At 38.8% G+C, this 21,711-nt stretch overlaps 1 protein-coding gene across 5 annotated transcripts in view; it reads left to right on the top strand.

Moving 5' to 3' along the window:
• LOC308425845 (ABC-type organic anion transporter ABCA8A) overlaps nucleotides 1–21,711 on the top strand; it is a 67,154-nt gene that overhangs the window by 6,313 nt on the left and 39,130 nt on the right. For all 5 annotated transcript variants that reach the window (XM_080923420.1, XM_080923419.1, XM_080923416.1 and 2 more), the window contains exons 4-17: nucleotides 1,869–2,033; nucleotides 4,245–4,348; nucleotides 5,001–5,227; nucleotides 8,613–8,754; nucleotides 8,978–9,163; nucleotides 10,374–10,515; nucleotides 14,748–14,913; nucleotides 17,501–17,559; nucleotides 17,852–17,962; nucleotides 18,791–18,966; nucleotides 19,375–19,494; nucleotides 19,688–19,826; nucleotides 20,323–20,413; nucleotides 21,159–21,298. In XM_080923420.1, coding sequence (XP_080779546.1) covers nucleotides 1,869–2,033; nucleotides 4,245–4,348; nucleotides 5,001–5,227; nucleotides 8,613–8,754; nucleotides 8,978–9,163; nucleotides 10,374–10,515; nucleotides 14,748–14,913; nucleotides 17,501–17,559; nucleotides 17,852–17,962; nucleotides 18,791–18,966; nucleotides 19,375–19,494; nucleotides 19,688–19,826; nucleotides 20,323–20,413; nucleotides 21,159–21,298 — 1,968 coding nt within the window. The remainder of the gene's footprint in view (nucleotides 1–1,868; nucleotides 2,034–4,244; nucleotides 4,349–5,000; nucleotides 5,228–8,612; nucleotides 8,755–8,977; nucleotides 9,164–10,373; nucleotides 10,516–14,747; nucleotides 14,914–17,500; nucleotides 17,560–17,851; nucleotides 17,963–18,790; nucleotides 18,967–19,374; nucleotides 19,495–19,687; nucleotides 19,827–20,322; nucleotides 20,414–21,158; nucleotides 21,299–21,711) is intronic.

The following is a 21,711-nucleotide window of genomic DNA, read 5'->3' as shown; positions in this document are numbered from 1 at the left end:
GTTTGGCTGTATTATTGTGTAGTACTTCAAGGATTTCCTAAGGTGACTATGAGCCCCCCACCTTGTTTATAGGATCTTGTCAATAGCATGCAATGTATCTTGAGTCTTTCACTTGTAAGAGAATGCTGATGCATAGGGTTTTAAGTAAAATGACAACTCATTACCTGTTTGTCTTGTTCTGAGTTTGTTCAGTAGACTCTCAAGAATTAATTTCAACAAGGTTAGAGGCACAGGTAGGAATCAAGTATATCATTCCCATTAGATCCAGCTCTGGTTCCAAGCCACCCCAAGAATGCATCCAAACCCTGTCAACCCAAAAGAGCAAGCAGAGCAATTTTTGCAACCGAACTTCAGAATGCTTACTAGAAGAAAGACAACAGATTTTTTTTTCTTTTCATTTCTCTTAAATAAGAATCCAATTCCTACAGTGATCTTTAATATGAAGCAAGGAGGAAAAAATATCAAAGAAACTCAGCTATGGTGACAGCCCCATAATGTCAGTTGAGTCTGAGTATGACGACGGTACCCCAGAGGGTCCTTGTCACTAATTGGCATATTCACATGGTCTATCAAAGGCACTACTGTAAGATAATCAACCTGTCAACTGGACCCAGTCACTGGAAATCTATAAAATCTCTCCTCCTTTTCTTAGTCATGTTCTATCCATAGGTTTCCTCTTGCTCAGGAAACATGCTTTTATATTTGGACTTTGACCTCAGAAGCAGATTCAATATCAATACACTCTCACCACAGTGTATGTTTTGGCAAACAACCTGCGACTGGGAGTCTGTGGCCATAGTTCCCAGACTATGAGATTTTCCTTCCCATCTCTGCCTTTGTGCCCACCACAGGCCACAAGGATACAAGACATTCCAAACCTATTTTCCCTGGCACTACACTAACCATCTTACTGATTTTAACCCTGAACCTGAATGTGTGCCTTGGGCATTGTACCCCTCCATACTGAATCCATTTCTGATCTAAGTTCATACCCTGATCTGACCTGCTACCCATGGCCTACCTCTCTCTGTTCTACAATCTTGGACCTTACCCTCAATTTCACAGATATTCTCTGTGGAGTAAACATAATGGGTTTTTTAGGGAAAATGAATTTGAGTAATATCCTTTCTCAAGGAAAAAGCATTGTCTAATTAAGCTACATTCATGGTTTTTCTTTTTCTTTTTCTTTAAATTTGAACCCTTCTCTTCTTGTACAATAGTAAATAGTCTAATGGGAATGGGAGGTTATTTTGTGTCATGAGAATTTGTTATTAGAGTGTATGAAAGAAAATAACTAATTGCACATATTCCTCTTATTTTATCCGCAACATTGGAAGTATATTTTGAACAATTTTAATATGAGCGATTTACCCAAGGTCATTATACAATTTGGAATTATTTCCATTAAAATGTTTATCTAGGAGAGAATGGAATAAGGTTTCTATGATGGTTTGAAAGAGACCCAGAACCTCAAGCTTATACATTTGAACAGTGTGTCCCTCTTTTTGCTGTCCAAGAGTGATTAGGAGCTGTGATCTTGCTTAAGGAATTATGTCACTGGGGCAGGTTTTCAGAGTATAAAGCCTTACCCTACTTGCAAGGAAGGCACTGTCTCTGCTTCATACTTACATTTGACGATATGGGCTCCCTCCTCTTACCATCATGTTTGTGGCTTGCTGCCATGACTCTGCCCCACCACAGTAGACATTTCTCAGTCTGACACCATAAGCTAACATCGGCTCTCTCCTCCTTAGGTTGACTTTGCTCATGGTGTTTTAATCACAACAACAGAAATGTAGCTAAAATGGCCTGTCCTAGGTATTGTTTATAGAAACTTATAGCGGCAATGTTTTTCTTTTGAATGCCAGAAAGAAAAATACTGGCTTTTCCAAACAAAGAAAACATGACAGAACACATTTCAAAACATTATGATGATGCAGTGGGGGTCATATTCACCACCCCTTACTCCTACCATTTGAAGTTCATGAAAACAAGAAGGATCCCAATCATAAAGGAATATCAGGACCACACAGGTAACTATGCAGCTCCTACATTGGATGGCTTTCCATTTCTCTAATGTTATAAGAAATGTAGGGCATATGTCCTGTCTAGTTTTGTTTTCAATTGGTCAACGTGGGACAAGAGGACTTCAAGAATTTCTTCCCTTACATTGGCCTGTAGGTATAACTGTATCACATCTTATTAATTGCTAATCAGTGTAGGAGGGTCCAGCACACTGTGGGTAGTACTATTCTTAGGGAGGTGAGGGTAGGCTGTAAAATAAATGTGGCTAAAAAGCAATCAGGAGCAAGTCAGTAAGCAGCATTCGTTCATGGTCTCTGCTTCATGCTCCTGCTTTGGCTTTCCTTAATGATGTACTATAACCTTTAAGCTAAAATAAAGCTTTTAATTCCCAAGTTACTTTGGTCATGGGGTTTATCACAGTAACAAAAAAAAAGCAAACTTGAACATGATACTAATTAATGCAAAACGTTAAGCTTCAATAACAAAGGCAGGGGCTGGGGAGATAAACTCAGTAAAGCACTTGCCATACAAACAGCGGGGTGGTAGTTTGATGCCTAGAATACATGGTGGTGCATGCTTGCAACTGTGGTGCCACAGAAACAGAGAGATGTGGTTCCCTGTCACCAGGATAGCCTAGTTAGTGAGTCCCAGGTCCTAGTGAGAGGCTCTATTTCACAAAACAAGGTGGATGTCTCCCAAGAAACAACATTCAGGGTTGACAGAGTTGACATCTGACCTTCATTATGTGTGCAGACATGAGCATACATATTAACCCATGCTGCCCACCCCCGCCATAACAAAGGTAAAGTTGACTTCTAATGGGAAATAACATTAGACAAACAAGAAATTACACACACATACATACACATGCCAGCACACACACACACCCTAAACTAAATCCATGTGAAAGAGAAAATCACAGCAGTCAACAGTGAAGGTGATTGCTAAAACACAGGATGTCTTGTGTCCTGTTCAGTTTTCTCGATGACATCCGAGTTTAACATTTTTTTTTCCACTGGGAAGCTTGAGCCCCAATAGCTGATTGATCACATGCTCTTGTGCTTGCACTAGTTGGGGCTCTGTTATTAGGCTGGAACTTTCAAGAAGACATATCCTTAGCCAGATGTGATAGCTTAGACCTGAGACAAGAGGATGGTTGTAAGTTCGAGGCCAGTGTGGGCTATCTACTGAGTTCTAGGCCATTTCAGGTTACTGAGTAAGATGCTTTCTTCAAAACTAAAACGGAAGCATAGGAAGAACAGGAGAAGCTTTGCCCTTCATCAGTAGTAAGAATGGAGGGATATTGATTAGGAACACAAACATCTTTTTAAAAAGTCAATAGGTGGCCATGAAGATTAGGAAAGTGTTCTAGGATGGTGAGAGATTTACTAGGTAGAATAAGACCACAGAAGAAATGGGAAATCTGGGCCTTCTAGACGTCAACTTCTTCGGGTGCATGGATCCCCCACACATAAGTTTCTTCTGCTTGCCACTGTGCCATTTGTAAGTTTACATGTGCCTCTGCCAATCAAAGACATTTTAAAGTTAATAGAGCACAGAACACATTTCCTAATTTAAAGCTGGTTTATCGTTAGGGAACTGCAGTTAAAATATAAATAGAGGAATAAATTGGACATTTTAATTTTTCAAGGTAATTTTTCTTCAAAGATCTACCTAATTAATATCGTATTATCAATTCCATTTGCTCTTGATTTTGTGATATGTTGTCTCATTAGGAAAATACTTGATGAGAGAGGGGTCTTTGTCTTATTTAAGACTCTGCTACTACCTTTGGATCATCTTTAAAGTTATTTTAAAACAGTAGTTCAAAGATTGGGAATATAGCTCACTGGTATAATGCTTGCCCAGAAATACAAGACTATATGTTTATTTCCCCTATGTCAAACTTTAATAACCATGATAATAATAACAATAACAATAAAAATACAAGAAAAAAAGAAAACCTCAACCTTATGACTAGAGAAACAGAAGAAAATATGACAAAGCATTGACTCTTAGAAAATGCAGAAACAAGAACACCTTTTCGGCACTTGGCTTTGTCATCTTCACCTCAATAATAATTGATAACTGTAAATCTGAGATTTTTATGGATCTCAAGGTGATGAGTGTGTTTTCCATGCCTGAGGCTATTGCAAAACTCACTGTTTTCCATAAGATCCACATCCCATGCTCATATTTTTCTCTTTTTTTCCTCAAAGCTCATTGTTATTCATATGAATATACCATTTTTTGTGGCGTTACAAGCTTCTGGACAGAAGGGTTTGTGGCTCTTCAAGCTGCCATCAACACGGCCATCATAGAAGTGAGTGGAAATGCCTGATGAAAATTATTCCGTTCTGTGGACACATCAGTAGACAGACATGTTCTTTCACTCTCACTACCATGCACTGTTTCACGACGATTAGTATTCATGCACCCGGATTTCTCCAGTAAAGTTCCCCAAAGTTTCTGCATTACCTGGTACAGTGAGTGCAACAGCAACGTTGCCAGAACAAGACGTTTTTCCTCTAGGGTGTCAGTCCTCTGAGGATGCTGACGTGTAATCACATAAGTGTTGGAACAGGAAGCACGTGTCATCATGGTATGATAAACAGTACCCGTGTCTGTAAAGGGGCACAGAATTCTCAGCTCAGATGGAAGAATCCCTATTTGCAAGATCCTTATCACGGAACGATCGGGTGGAAAGCGCATCTATTTTATGTAGTAGAGAAAGGTGTTCCAAGAGAAGTGTGCAGACACCAAGAAACATGAGGTCGATAAAACACGGAGTAACATGGGCAGGGCAGGATGAGAGATTTGGCATGAGAATCTAAGTAACCAAGTTGCAGAACATGTGAGAAGAAACTCAGGCTAATGTCCAATCCAGACCAGTCAGTTATATATTCAGGGGAAGAGGATGTCCCACCTAGGTACCATTGCTGTTCCTGTTTTTCATCACTGATGTCTTTGTTTAGGTCACAACAAATCACTCAGTGATGGAAGAGATGATGTCCCTTACCGGAAAATTCATCAAGATAGATCCTTTCGTTGGGCAGGAGGGAACGACTACGGACTACTTCCTGTTTTTCTGTAGTATTTGTTTCTCACCCCTTACCTACTATATCTCAGCTGGTGTTACAAGTGAAAGGAAAAAGATAAAGGCCTTGATGACAGTGATGGGCCTTCGGGATTCAGCATTCTGGTGAGCGGGGTGTGGGGGGGTGGGGGGGCTCAGAAAAAGTGAGCTTCTAGGAACAAAACACCATCGGTGAGCAGGAATGTAGCTCCCTGGCCGAGTGCTTACCTGGCATGCATAAAGACTTGAGTTTGGTCCCTAACACTCTACAAACTTGGCGCTGTGGCACATGGTCACAGTCTCAGCCCTTGGAGGGTAGAAGCAAAGTAAGAAGTAGTTCAAGGTCAACCTCAGGCACATGACACTGTCTCAGACAAAGCCTCTGTCATTATTACAGCATCCTTGCGGCATTTGTTCTTCTGAATTACATGGGATCTCCCTGGTGTAATGCTTGACAGAAAAGGCCTGGACTTGGTCACACCTAACTCTGAGATGATTGACATGCACAGGCTTGCCATTGAGTGGTATTTCAGATATTGCACAACCGATACCTATCACTTTCAGATTCACGATTCACAAGAAATCCAATAGTTGATAAAATGCTTACTTTAGAGAAGTGGCTCCCATCCCCTCTAACGCTGTGAGCCTTCATGGTGTGGTGACCTTCCAACCATAAAATTATTTTCCTCGCTACTTCATAATTTTCACTGCTAATGCTGTTATGAATCGTAATGTAAATATTTTTGCAGATTCGGGGGTTTCACCAAATTGGTCATGACGACCCACAGGTTGAGAACCACTGAAGAGAGTTTTATTGTTGTTTGGAAAAATATAACCAATGGAGTTGATTGCTTAAATGGGATATTATGCTAAGAACATGGAAAAATCCACTCCAGAGCTGACTATATATTAAATGCTATGCTTCCAGAGCACTAGCTTTATCCAAGAGAAACAAAAGAGGCAGAAAATAAAATCAGCACTTGCTTATGCTCCATTTGCCCCTCGATAGTTGTGTTATGACAGGAAGGTGGCACGAATCAGTGAGCCTCAGTTTCTGCCTCAGTAAAAGTGGGGGATAATATCCAGTCATACCTTCTGTGCATGGCTGTTGACATGATTAACTATGTTATTCTTATTCAAATCTATTTTCTTATTTTACATGTATGGGTGCTTTGCCTGCATGCTTGTCTGGACATCACACATATGTCTGGTGCCCACAAAGGCTAGATGATATGATATGATATGATATGATATGATATGATATGATATGAGTTGCCCCATGGATGCTGGGAATCAAACCTGGGTTCTCAACAAGAATAGTCAGCGCTCTTACCCACTGAGTCACATTTCCGGGTTCTGAGCAGATGCTTGTAAAACCCTAACCAAAACTTTGAAAATTATTCGGTGACCAGTAGATACTAAATATTAACGTATATTTGGAAAGTTATGGTTATAATTTGGGTACGAAATAGCATAAACTTCCAAGTTGAAAGTCCAGGTTTCTATTCTTCAGTTAGCATAAAGTGGCATGGTCTTGTTTGTTCATGGGATATGTTAGAATCATGCCATGGTGAAAATATCATTTAATCCATGGGTTGTTTTATTTTTAAACAATAGTCTTTATTTCTTGAGCAGATGGCTCGCTCACTCAAATCCTATAAACATGAATTTTGTGTATTTATTGTTATTAATAAACTAGTGTAACTACTAGTGACTAAGAAGCAAATTTAAACTAGGGCTCACTGAGTGGTATTGCACAGTGAAATGACTGTCAAGAAATGCACTCTCCTTACATCTACTGTCTCAGTAGCAGGGATTGCAATTTTACTGTTCATTGTCCATTCACTCAACCTTACTCTCTCCCTGAAATCCTGGAAGTCACTGGGTATTTCTGGTATAATCTCTATAAAGCTCGCTTGTTTTCAAGTTGGGATCTCTGTAATATTTTGTGAGACTTCTCAGGAGAGTGGTAGGTAGTTGAGATGAAGCTATAACTTAAGATCTATATTCTTGACAAGACTAATTTACAGTTCACGGGTAGGAATGGCATGTGGAATCAGGAGCAGGAAATATTTGTCTTTTTCCCAAGCTCCTCCAGGTTAATACCCATCCACCTGTGAGATCAGAGGAAATAAATGAGTCAGCTCTTTTGTTGGCAGGATTCTGTTTTGTAAGCTGGATCAGTAAATGATGCTTTAGAGAAAGTAGAAAATGCTGTAAGAATTATCTATCAACAAAAATATGACTTGCTATTATGACTTGTAGTTATGAATACGATCATATATTGACACATGTGTTTTTACTGATCATTCAATTATGTATTAGTATGTGTGTCTGTTCTTGAATGTGCACATATGTGTGCATGCGTGGTGGCCAGAAGTCAACTCTAGAGTCACATCTCAGCTATTGTTTATCTTATATGTTCAGACAGAGACTTTCATTGGCCTGAAACTCAAGCATTAGATTTGACTAACTAACTGGAGATATCTTGTCATCTACTGGCCCAGGAAATCTATCTCCCTTTCCCTAGTTCTGGGATTGCAAGCATTCATCTCTGTGCACAGTTTTTTTGTTTGTTGCTTTGTTTTGTTTTTTTTTTTTTTGTTTGTTTGTTTGTTTCTGGTTTTTTTTTTTTTGTAGGTTCTGGGAATCGAACTTGTCTTCATACTGACATGCCAAGCACTTTCTCTACCAAGCTAGACAGACACTTTCTCTGTCCCTTTATCAACATTTTAAAGACTCAGAGGGTTAAGACTATAAGGACTTTAGGACTATACCTTGTCAGGCATTATTAATGTAGGAAAGGAAAACGGGCAAGTATATGTTTTGTAATAACAATATGAACTCGAAAATCATCCTATCATAAGTAAAATATGGTTGATATTAAAGAATATAGAGCGTTTGTTGTCTCTGTATGTAGAAAGGGAAACTTTGTTAGAAGCACAACACAGGAAAAAGGCAAGTATAGAATTAGGCACTCTTTTTCTAATTTAATTTTATTTGTTTTTAGATACTCTCTGTATTCACATTTAAAATGTTATTCCCTTCTCCCACCTTGCTCCCACCCCCCCCCCCGCGCCCCCTCCACTTGTCTCCACTAAGGTGTATCCTCTCCTAATCACCCTCTCCACCCCAGAGCCTTGGCAGTCCCAGCACTCATGCTACCTCACAAAGTCACAAAAGAAGTTAGACCAGAAAACCTTTGCACAGGATAAAGAGTCTCTAACTCACTTCTCAGCACTAGTAACTCAGCAAGACACACATGTGTCCATGCTCAATGGAAGAGACTGTCAGTGTGCCTGAGATTTGTTTTGGATCTTTGTACTGATTCTGAGTATGAGATTAGTCACAATCCTAAATCACCACATTCGGTTTGTATATTCTAGAAGATCCTGTGAATTCTGGGGGAGGGTGAGTGTCTGACTGAAAGAGGGGTCACTCGAGTACCCAGAATAGGACCTCATTTTTTTGACTAACCATGAAGGCTAATAAAATCCTGTTTTTATAACAGGCTGTCCTGGGGTTTGCTCTACGGTGTCATTGTCTTCGTTGTGACTCTTCTCTTGACGTTTGTTGTAAAAATGGTCCAGTTTGTCTTTTTTACTGGATTCATGGTGATCTTCAGTCTCTTTTTCTTCTATGGCTTATCTCTGGTAAGTTGGTGAACACGAACTCCATTTGGTTTTCAGTCTGAGAAACAAAGTTGGTACCAATCAGATGATTTCTGTACATACCCACTTTGTATTTGCACAAGACAGTCTAACTTTCTGTAAACTTAGTAGAGGAAATCTGTAGTTTTATCCAGGAAATCATTTGTATGGCTATAGCAATAACTCTTAGGTAAATGTAAACTAATTGGGTCTTTTCTTGTTGTAGATCTCTCTGTCTTTCTTAATGAGTGTCTTACTAAAGAAGTCTTTCCTTACCGACTTTGTGGTGTTCTTTCTCACTGTTTCCTGCGGAAGTCTTGGATTCACAGCCTTATACAGATACCTCCCTGTATCCTTGGAATGGATTCTAAGTTTGCTCAGCCCCTTTGCCTTTATGCTTGGCATGGCCCAGGTGAGTGGGAAGCTAGTTAGCTTACTAATTATATTTCCGAAATGTTTTTCTCCCCAGAACTCAATTGTCTTAGAGTCATTTCTACAGGCAGACTTTTAAGCACTATAGTTTAATGAAACATACTTGTGAGGTTTCAAAGATGGAGAAGTCACTTTCTCCTAGAAAATAAGTTTTGTATTACAAAAAGATGAATGATTTGTAATTAAGTATATATATATATATATATATATATATATATATATATATATATATATGTAATATTCAGTATATATACACTGTACATATATTCAGTATATATTGAATATATATATATTCACTGTATATTCAAAATACTGTATATAGTATTTTGTCACACCCCGAAGTTTGTTATAAATTGACTTTAAACTGATGTGTCCCAGTTAATCATCTTAATTAATTTTAAAAAGGATAATGTGATTTAACTCTTGAAGCAGTAACATAAAGCAAAAATAAGTTGAAAATGAATATTTTGGATGCTCAAACATTGCCTAGAAAATTTCTTTTTGATCCTCAAGTTTTTTTTTTATTCTTCTACTCTATTTACTTCTTAAACTGGTCAGACATACTCTTTATCTCAGCTATGGAATAAGTACAATTATTTAATCTTCATTATGATGTGATGACAAAAATTGTGGTCATATATATAAAAGGTTATGGATGTCAAGTTTTTGTAGATACACATGCTCACCAGCGTGCGGGAAACTACAGAGGCCAGAAGCAGGTATCAGATACCCTGAAGCTGGAGTTACAGGTGTTTTTGAGCCCCCTCTTCGAGAGCAGCAAGTTTTCTTTCCAACACCATCAGTCAGGTTTCCTATGTCTTTGTTAAACACAAAATGCACTCTCCTTAGGTTTTGGCAACCATGCAGCCTCTCCCAGAGCTTTTCTTACCCCCATTCCCAGTTCAGCAAGGTCTTCCGGACCACCACACCTTCACTAAATTCTTTTTTTGCATCTAATGTGTGTCTCACTTAGAGCACACCTTTACTATACTCAATGTGATCACCTAAGTGCACTGTAGCGCTCTCTATTTCTGCTTTCCAGTCAAAATTTGTAATTTAGGCAGCCAGGCAGTTAGACTTTGTCTTAAGGGATGTAGCAGAATTTAATAGTTACAATCCATGAAATAGCTAAGCTGCTTCTTAAAACTGATCATTTCCCTTTAACTTACTGGGTTCTTTTTAATTTCCAGCTCTTACGCTTGGACTATGACCTGGATTCAAATGCAGACTCCACGGGCAACCCAAATGTTGTCATTGCCACAATCTTCATGTTGTTCTTGGATGGTGTCCTCTACCTGATGTTGACATTCTATTTTGAAAAGGTCTTACCAAGTAAGTAGTTCCATGATAAGACTTAATGGCATGCTGGTAATCGCATTTTTTATCAATTATATATATATGTATATGTATATATATATACATATTTTTACATACTGAGATTTAAAAATATGTCCTTTAAACACATCACCCACTGTTTCTTTCTTTTTTTTGAACAACTTTATTTTAAAAAACAAAGATATAAGAACAAATTTTAAGCATTTTTGCATAAATGTATAGGAATACATTTTTGTCAGTGCTTAGCTTTTTTTTTTTCAAAGGTTTGATAGTGTGCATTAAGGTCTTACTAGTTACAATGAGCAAAAAGTACATGTAAAACAGGATGTAACCTGGAATTAGTCAAGGTTTTCTTGGTGTGTAAGGATTTAGCATACTGTTTTTGTTTTTGTTTTTGTTTTTTTCTTGAACTTTATGAAGTCTGTGAGTTGTTTCTGGGGTGTTCAGAGCTTTCTGGGGTTAGTATCCAATTATCAGTGACTACATATTATGTCTGTTTATTTGTGACTGGGTTATCTCACTCAGGATGATATTCTCAAGATGCATCCATTTTCTTAAGTATTTCATGAAGTCATTGTTTCTGATAGCTGAGTAGTACTCCATTGTGTAAATGTACCACAATTTTTGTATCCTTGCATCTACTCAAGGACATCTGGGTTCTTTCCAGCTTTTGGCTATTATAAACAGAGCTGCTATGAACGTTGTGGTGCATGCGTCTTTGTTGTATATTGGAGTGTCTCTGGGGTATATGCCCAGAAGTGAAATAGCTGGATCTTCAGGTAGTACTATGTCCAATTTTCTGAGGAATTGCCAGACTGATTTCCAGAGTGGTTGTACTAGTTTACAACCCCACCAACAGTGGAGAAGTGTTCCTCTTTCTCCACAACCTCACCAGGATCTGCTGTCATCTGAGTTTTGGATCTTGGCCAATCTGACTGGTGTGAGGTGGAATCTCAGGGTTGTTTTGATTTGCATTTCCCTGATGGCTAAGGATGTCGAGCACTTCCTTAGATATTTCTCAGCCATTCAATATTCCTCAATTGAGAACATTTTGTTTAGCTCTGTACCCCATTTTTTAATAGGGTTGTTTGATTCTCTGGTGTCTAGCTTTTTGAGTTCTTTGTATACCTTAGATATTAGGCCTCTATCTGATGTAGAGTTGGTAAAGATCTTTTCCCAAACTGTTGGTTGCCGTTTTGTGTTCTTGACAGTGTCCTTAGTCTTACAGAAACTTTGGAATCTCATTAAGTCCCATTTGTCAATCTGACCTTAGAGCTCGAGCCATTGGTGTTCTGTTTAGGAAATTTTCTCCTGTGCTTATGTGTTCTAAGGTTTTTCCCTACTTTCTCATCTAATAGTTTCAGTGTACCTGGTTTAATGTGGAGATCTTTGATCCACTTACACTTGAGCTTTGTACAAGGAGATAAGAAAGGGTCTATTTTCATTCTTCTGCATGCTGAGTGCCAGTTGGACCAACACCATTTGTTGAATAGGCTGTCCTTTTTCCTTTGTCAAAAATCAGGTGACCATACATGTGAGGGCTCATTTCTGGATCTTTTGTTCTATTCCATTGATCCATGTGCCTATTTCTGTACCAGTACCATGTACTTTTTAGCACAATTGCCTTGTAATATAGCTTGAAGACAGGGATAGTGATTCTCGCAGATGTTTTCTTGTTGTTGAGGATGGGTTTCGCTATTCTAGGTCTTTTGTTATTCCAGATGAAATTGCACTTTGCTCTTTCCAACTCAATGAAGAATTGGGTAGGAATTTTGATGGGGATTTCATTGAATCTGTAGATTGCTTTAGGTAGGATGGCCATTTTAATAATGTTCATCCTTCCAATCCATGAACATGGGAGATCTTTCCATTTTCTGAGATCTTCCTCAATTTCCTTCTTTAGAGGTTTGAATTCTTGTCATAAAGGTCCTTCGCATGCTTAGTTAGAGTCACACCAAGGTATTTCATAGTTTTTGTGACTATTGTGAAGGGTATCTTTTCCCTAATTTCTTTCTCCACATCTTTGTCCTTTGAATATAGGAAGGCTACTGATTTGTTTGAGTTAATTTTATATCCAGCCACTTTGCTGAACTTGTTTATCAGCTGTAGGAGTTCTCTGGTGGAATTTGTGGTTTCGCTTAAGTACACTATCATGTCATCTGCAAATAGTGATGTTTTTATTTCTTCCTTTCCAATTTGTATCTCTTTGATTTTCTTTTGCTGTCTAATTGCTCCAGCCAGGACTTCCAGTACTATGTTGAATAGGTAGGGAAAGAGTGGGCAGCCTTGTCCTGTCCCTGATTTTAGCGGGATTGCTTCAAGTTTCCCACCGTTAAGTTTGATGTTGGCTGTTGGTTTGCTGTATATTGCTTTTATTATGTTTAGGTATGGACCTTGGATTCCTTTTCTTTCCAAGACTTTTAACATGAAGGGGTGTTGAATTTTTTCAAATCCTTTCTCAGCATCTAGTGAGATGATCATGTGGTTTTGTTCTTTGAGTTTGTTTATATGGTGAATTACATTGATGGATTTCCGTATATTAAACCATCCCTGCATCCCAGGGATGAAGCCTACTTGATTCGCCCACTGTTTCAAGAGTGTTCCCATTTTCAGTATAGGCAACAAGCATAGTCTCTTGGGGAGGACTAGCTCTTTCATCTACCTTGCAACTTACCAGCTCAAAATTAAAATCTGAATTTTGTACATGTGGAATATGCAGCCTTTCAGACAAGTGTGTGCGTGTTGTTAATTTCACGTTGTCTCTTTCCCATTTTCTTTCTACACTGAGGGTCTTTAGTCCCTTGATGTTTGTAGTTGCTAACAGATCTGTAGTTCTAAAATTATTCTTTCCACACATCTGGGCTGTGATGAGCTTTAATGTGCTGAATAAGCATAAATATTCATCATTTATATGATGTATTCATATTACATGTTTTGGGACATAGCTACATTGCCATTTACTCAGCAGAGCTAGTCAATGTGTGTATGTTGTCTCCATTTTTGGTTTTGGAGTAACCTACTTTTTGAGATTTTTCAAGAATGCAAGGCACTGTTGTTAACTATAGTGCCATTTTCTGAGATAGCCTAAAGTCACCACTCCCCTTCTTACTAAAATTCTATGGGATTTTGGTGAAAATCTCCTAAGTTTCTGTCTGCTATTTCGGCCCCCAACCTACTCTGCATTTATGAATTCAATTCTTCATTCCCACATATATTACATATATGTTTTCCCACTGTGCTTAATTTCCTTCATTTAACAATCGTTTAGCTCACCCAAGTCATTAGAGGAGATATAAAATAAGACCAAACCCTGCTCAAGCCATTCTTACCTCTGGTGTGAACAGCACCATGGCGCCTGTAGTTTCAAAGTCAGTCAAGGTGGTCATGTTATGCAGTCATTTTAGAATATATATTCACATGGGAAGAACATTTTTAATTGCATTTCCTTTTAATGTATTAATCCATATAAGCTTCTCAAAGTGTATGATTTTGGTTTTGTTGGCTAATACAGCTCAAACACCCTGAGAGGGCTTAGTCTAGCCTAGGACTCAGTTAATACATGGAAAAGGATCCTTTTTTTTTGTTCCTGTCTACCATACCCTCTCTGCTCAAGAACAGACAGTTCTCATGTTCCTCTGCTCCGTCCCTGTGCTCCGTCCCTCTGCTAGCTCACCTGCTATCTTTTTATTTTTATTTTTTTAAATCCAAAGCAAGTTGATGTAACAAGAGTAGCTTATGGGTAAATGAAATTTTCTCTGCTTCTTCTGCCCTTCATATCTTCCAATTGATGTGCTGCACCTTTTCCCACTCTTTCTGACGGCCCACCAAATAATTTAATTGTGTCTGTCTTCCTTTAAAAGGTGCAGTTAATGAGCAGTAATTGTTTTGTTGACTTCATAAACTCACAATATATTCACATGTGTAATTTAGTAAATTACCACCCTTTGGGTGGCTGTATAGTAACTTAAAATGTAACTAGAATTGCATTTTCGACAGCTCAAGATTAGAAAAGACTTTCATTTTGCATTATAATTTCTCTTCATTTTCCTCAAATTTTTGTTGCTTATGTAGTTGATTTGGTACAAATAACTTCATTTTTTCTTTAATATTCCCAATGTCTAAACACTCTAAGACAGTGTTTTCTTGTTTTGAAATGTATTCTTGTGTAGAAGTGGAGAGGCCACTTAGAATGGTGGCTGATCCAATGTGCAATTGCATTGTTTGACCAGGTGAATATGGACGTCGCCACCCACCCTTGTTTTTCCTGAAGTCCTCATTCTGGTCAGGACAAAATCCAGCAGACCGGACTGCCCTTGACAATGAAAGGGACTATGAGTTTTCTGATGACTCTTTTGAACCCGTGCCTACAGAATTCCATGGGAAGGAAGCCATCAGGTGAGGTCAGATGTAGTGTGGATGAAGTTTGGTTGAGGGGTCATGCTATCCTCAGCCTAAAGGTTGCTGAGACATGCAGTTAGCCCATGTATACCCTCTATTGAGTCCTTCACAGAGATCTGACCTGATCTTATTGACATGGCCTGTAATCCCCTGTCCTTCATTCTTTTAAGAACTACAGCACGCTCCCCTTAGTGGCAAACTTCAGACTTAAAACAGTAGAAGCCTCAACTCAGAGAAAGTCCTTTCTGCCTGTCCCTTGTTGCTTCTCTTCTCTCTTCCTCTTTCTTCTCATTTTTCTCTTCATTTCAACGCTTTGCTCCTCTACCTTATTAGTCACTCCACCAATTTTCCTTCACTCAACTCCACTCAACTTCCTCTCTCCACGCATCCATCTTTTCTGTGAAGAAGGCCGAGGAAAAGGGGAAGAGAAAAGTGAAATCCTGGAGAAGAGCAGGAGATCTGATCAATGTGCCTGCAGGTCATGCACACCTGCATTCTGGGTTACAATATGATACCTGTTGCATGCGGTACTCGCATTTTGCTCAAATAAAGGAGAAATTCATAAGGTCTTTAATTAATTAATTAGTTAATTGATTAATTAAACCTTTTGCATATATATTGTTATTGGATATTTTATGTATTTACCTTTTATATGTTATCCCCTTTCCTAGTTGCCCTCTCTCCCATGTCCCCCCTCCCTGCTTCTATGATGATGCTCCTTCTTCCATCCACCCACCGCTACCTCAACACCCTGGCATTCCCCTACACTGAGGAAACGAGCTTTGCAAAACCAAAGGCCTCTCCTCCTATTGATGCCAGACAATCCCATCCTCTGCTACATATGCGGCTGGAGCCATGGGTCCCTCCATGTGTACCCTTTGGTCTTAATTTATTTTTAATTTAATTTAATTTAATATTTTTTATTTATTCACTTTACATCCTGCTCAGTGCCCATGCAACTCGCTACCCATTGGAGTATGGGTAATGTTTTCATGGTCTCACCTCCAAGGAAAATGGCTCTCTCTTAGCAACCTACAGTTACCAATGGCTCCTCATGTAGGGGTGTCTCTTACGAATCCATCCTTCGTTCAGAGTAGAATTGCTTGATCTTGCGCAGATAGTCACAGCTATGTGAGTTTGCCATTGATGGTTAGTGACAGCCCTGTCTGTCTTCTGTCTTTCACGTTCTTTCCGTCTCCTGCTCCTCTTTGTTCCCTGAGCCTGTGCAAGGGAAAGTTTTGGAACTTTCCAACCTCTAATCATAACTTTGAATTTCAAATGTGTAGCTTGCCCCTATAGATCTCCTTCCTGCTTGGGTTTTGGGTAATTTTTAACCTCAGGCAGATTGAGATCCGATGGTATAAAAGACACTGTTTTCTTTTTTTTTTTTTTTTTTTTTTTTTTTTTTGTTTTGTTTTTTGTTTTTTTTTGTTTTTTTTGTTTTTGGACTTATTGCCAAGTCTGGCTCTTACAATCTTGCTACATCCTCTTCCTCAAGGTTCCAAAGCCTTGCTTGAGGGGAGACATCTGATAAAGACATCTCCTTTAGGGTTGAGTGATCCAAACTCTCTCACTGCACATAGTGTCTAGTTATCTCGGTGTTAATGACCATCTACTGAAAAAAAAAAAAAAAAAGCTCTGGGAAATCTATTTTAACCATCATACATAAACCTTGAGTTGTTTTAGAAAAGTCAGTTGGGGGCAAAAACAAAAACAAAAAAAAAACCCAAATGCATATTTACCTGATAGAATACAACTAGATAGTTCCCATGGCTACATTTCCAGAGCTAATATGATTTTAAATGGCAATATATAGAATTTAGTTTTTAGTGTTTAGTAGTACTTAAAATTATTAACATTTACACTCCTCTTAGTGGCTATAATCTTCATTATATAATGAATCACATCCAATACTTTTCATGGACCACCTCTTCAGCATGCAATAGGAAAGGCTTTGTTAGTCTTCAAACTAACGGCAATGTATATACCCTGTTAGTATCCCTCCTTCCAGAACTAGAAAACAGAGATTTAAGAGATAGCTCCATGTGCCGGCTGTTTAATGGTTCGAGTCCAGTGATGGTTGGCACCTCTGATATTGTTCATGGCATTTCTTCTTCTGTCTATACCGCCTGGCTGACCTGAAGAATTCTGGACTTCATGCAGATGTTTTCCCTCACATCTGTAGAATGTTGTTTCCTACTCAGCCGTCCTATGGTAACTGTCTGGGTTGCATCATTGTCTAGTTTCCACATCATTACGTATGATTCAGCTCTGGAAAAATGGTCACAGTGGCTTGAACAGTGTGCCACACCAAAGGAAGCAGCCTCCTTTCAGGTGAGCTTAGGCACCGGTCAGTTTTTAAAACACTGGTCAAAGTACCGTTGCTGTCTAACCATAACCAAGACAAGTTCATATTCTCTCTTTCCCATATCCTTCCAACCCAAATTTACCTAGAGATTTCAGCCAGACTCGGAGTTAGTTTAATAATAATAATGATGATAATAATAATAATAATAATAATAATAATAACAATAATAACAATAAATTGCTCCTTAAACCATTTATCTACTGCTCTCTTTCTCAGGATTAGAAATCTTACAAAAGACTACATACAAAAGTCTAAGCGCACAGAAGCTTTGAAAGGTAAGTAACTAAGAGGAAAATATTGGGTTTTAGTTAACTTTTCTCTCAGCAAGCAGTTCTCGACTCTGTAAATGGGTGGTGAATCTCCTGTCCCCCAAACCCTCACAACTGAACTAATATTGCCATGCTGTATAACTTTTAAAGGTGGAAATGGAGCATTAATCTGGATTTACTAAGTGAATGGATGTGTACTTTCATAAACTTTAGACACAATATAAATGCATAGGCACCATATGAGCCCCGAATTAAACCTACATTTGTGATTTTATACTTCATGCTGTTTTCCTCCCAGATCTGACATTGGATGTATATAAAGGCCAGATTACTGCAATCCTTGGTCACAGTGGAGCTGGGAAATCAACGCTGTTAAACGTCCTTAGTGGGCTGTGTGTTCCCACCAAAGGTACGAGACAGAGATGTTCCTCTAAGTTGGCAAATGGATGATCTGTGCTTTTGTTAGACATCTGAGTTTTAGACAGATTGTTAAACTCACAGCTATTGTCATAACATCTATATTATTCTTTTATAAAATGTATATATTAACTGAAATGTACAGAATTTTAGTATTTTGGGATATTCAAACTTTTATAGAATTAACAGTTTCAATAGACATTGATTGCACTTTTTTGTAGAGATAAAGTAACCTTGAAAGTAACTTTTAAAATATGATTGGAAAGGTCTTTCAATCTCATTGTTTTGACTGTAGTTTATGGCCTAGAATTTCTTTACCTACATGTCTGAGACTTCAGCTGAGCAATTCTCCCTACCCTCTCCCCTTTCCTTCTCCTGTCTTTCTCTGTTTTCCTGCCTCCCCCTCTCTCTTCTCTCTATTCTCCCTTCCTCTCTTTCTCTCTCTCTAATCCCTCTTCCTGAAAATTTTCTAGGGCTGAAGTTCTAAGGACTTTGAGTTGCAAGACAGAATCAATGTCAATAGGCAACAACCTCTCTGCCTTCTCTGAGTGTTATTGGATCATATTCCATTGTTCAAAGCAAGTCGCATGCATAGCCGAGGATGCAGAGAGGTTGATCTCATTTCTTGATGATAAAATGTAGAATGTACCATGTTCTCAAATGCAGGTGAGATGGAAATACTGAAATGAAATTTGGAAAATATGATCACAGGAGTAAGATGAAATCACATATCTAATTTCATTTGATAAGGTTTTTTTTTAAAGTTATATTAAGGATGCTATGTTATCCTGATTATGTCTTTTGAAACCATTATTTATAGGTTCGGCCACTATTCATAATAACAATCTCTCAGAAATGACTGACTTGGAAGGTATCAGCAAGCTTACTGGAATTTGTCCACAATGCAATGTACAATTTGACTTCCTCACTGTAAGAGAAAATCTTAGGCTATTTGCTAAAATAAAAGGGATTCAAGCACATGAAGTGGATAATGAGGTACATTATGTCTTAAACTAACAAAATTTAAATTGCTAGTAAAAATCCTTAATCCTTTTTACTTCGATTTTGGTTGCATTAAATTACCTGTGTATTGATATATTAAGGTTGGCTGCAAAAATATGGGGATAGCAAACACTTATGTGTAACCTGTGATATTCTCCTAGATCATTCAATATGTCCCTTACATCTCAAAAAGTCTTAGATAGGCAATGGAATTTCCTCATGTTCAAATGAGATTGAATTACGAAGGCGTAAATAATTTCCCCCAAACCGTATGTCAAGTAAGAATAAAGCCACATGAAACCCAAACCGATAATTCTGCTTCTCACAAGCCACTGCACTTTACAGTGTTGTGTATAAAGACATTTAAGTTATGGCTCGAATGCTCTTTTTGTGTATGTGCAGGTACAGAGAGTATTGTTGGAATTGGAGATGAAAAATACTCAGGATATCCTCGTACAAAACCTAAGTGGCGGACAGAAGCGAAAGCTCACGCTTGCAATCGCCATTTTGGGAGACCCACAGGTAATGCGGATGAGATCCTTTGATAAATTCCATCTGGGATCAAACAGCCTTCTCATCCAGAAAGACCACAGTGATGGAGATCACACAGTGGGGGGGGACCCTATGGCAGATCATTAAACTAAGTAGGCGCCTTGCCTCTGTGTTCCCTGCTTCCTTAGTTAGTGAAGGTTATTTCATTTGATTCCTCCTCTAGATTTTCCTACTGGATGAGCCCACTGCGGGGCTGGATCCGTTTTCGAGGCACCGGGTGTGGAATCTCCTGAGGGAGCGGAAAGCAGACCGTGTGGTCCTCTTCAGCACGCAGTTCATGGATGAGGCTGACATCCTGGCTGGTAACTGCTGGTTCCCTTAAGCATCGTGATGAGGACTTAGGTCTGAAAATCTCAAACTGTTTCCTTGGATACTCCTTTTGTGCTGTTAGATGCTATGACCCAGGACTGGGAGTTCTTTCTGACAAAAGTTTAAGGTGTCTTTATCCCTTCATGTTCATAGCATCGTGGTGACATAATGTCCTTCTTAGGAAGCTCGCTAACTGCAACATAAATGTCATTAAGTTGCATTGAATAACTGAATAAACCAACCTGAAAGATCTGTGCACAGTCAGCTAAAGTACACGTTAATGCTTATCTGTATCAAAAATGTTCATGTAATTCATTCTGGTGAGGTGTCTGACACATGAACAATCTACACAATCAAAGATTATTGTTGGTATTTTTTTGAGTCAGAATTACATCTTACTTTTAAAGTTTTATGAACTCTTATGCAATTCATTATCTCATATTTCTGTAAAGGAAAAGATATCTACCATCGCTGTTTTGTCTTTTTCAGATAGGAAAGTGTTCATCTCCCAGGGGAAGCTGAAGTGCGCAGGCTCTTCCTTGTTTCTGAAGAAAAAATGGGGGATTGGTTACCACTTAAGGTAGGCTTTCTAGGGGAAGGTGGTAGATGAAAACTGGGCTGGAGAAAAATGGTGTCCTGGGTCAAATCATTGCAGGAGAGTGAGACACAGGGATGGGGAGGTGTTAAGGGGAATGAACAGGGCTGAATACAACTGGAACCGTATACACATTTGGAAATTTCAAAGAATTAATAAAAATGTGTTTTAAAAAAATTAACCCAGAATAGTAATACCGTCTCTTATCTAAAGTCCTAGTTTGTAAGTAGCCTATGTGCATTGGCTGACTTACCTATATCATTTAAGTTTGCCTGACTTGTTTTTTTACATCGAATTTATAAATGCTCTTCTCTAGTTCTTTTTGGATGTCAGAGACTATTTTCTTTCTTTTGTTTGCAGTTTTATTGGATATTCTATGTATTTACATTTCAAATATTATTCCCTTTCCTGATTTCTCCTTCTCCTTACCCCTCCTCCTGCTTTTATGAGGATGCTCCCCCTCCCACCCACCCACTCCCACTTCACTGCCTTGGCATATCCTTACACTGGGGAAATGAGCTCTCATAGGACCAAGGGCTTCTCCTCCTATTGATGTCAGACAGTGCCCTCCTCTGCTACATATGTGGCTGGAGCCATGGGTCCCTCCATGTGTACTCATTGGTTGGTGACTTAGTCCCTGGGAGCTCTAGGGAGGGTCTAGCTGGTTGATATTGTTGTTCTTCCCACAAGAGACTATTTTCAAACAACCTATTTTAATTTTCAATAACAGCTTGCAGCTGAGTGGAGCGTGTGTGCACGAAAGAATAACATCCCTTGTCAAACAGCACATCCCGGATTCCAAGCTGTCGGCAGAAAGCAAAGGGAAGCTGAATTACATATTACCCCTGGAAAGAACAAACAAATTTCCAGGTAATTCATTAGCCATGAGCTATAGCATGAAATCCACAATAACAAAGCGGTGTTGTGCACAGCATGTAGTACTAATCTTTGAGAGGGAGCATCACTCGGAATTCCCATAACAATAAGAAACGCTTGATGCAATGGCTTTCACACCTTAGGGACGGGAAACAAGAGCAGAGAGATCACTGTTTTAAGCATCAATTCTGCCTCCAACCCCATTCTGTCAGGAGTGAAGATGTGTTAAATCCTTTGGTCCCTGCTTCAAATACCAGAACCTTTCCAAGTTTCCCGAACAGCTTCACAATGGTGGTGCTAAATGCAGGTTCACAGAAGCAGTGTCCGCCCAATGCAGGATAAATTGACTCTGAGTGGTGTTTTCATTCTGAAAACTGGGTTGTATGTATCTTATCAGACAACAGAGA

The sequence above is a fragment of the Micromys minutus genome (genome assembly GCF_963924665.1).
Source record: "Micromys minutus genome assembly, chromosome: 10".
Lineage (NCBI taxonomy): Eukaryota > Metazoa > Chordata > Mammalia > Rodentia > Muridae > Micromys > Micromys minutus.
This window is presented reverse-complemented; position numbering and strand designations above follow the sequence as displayed.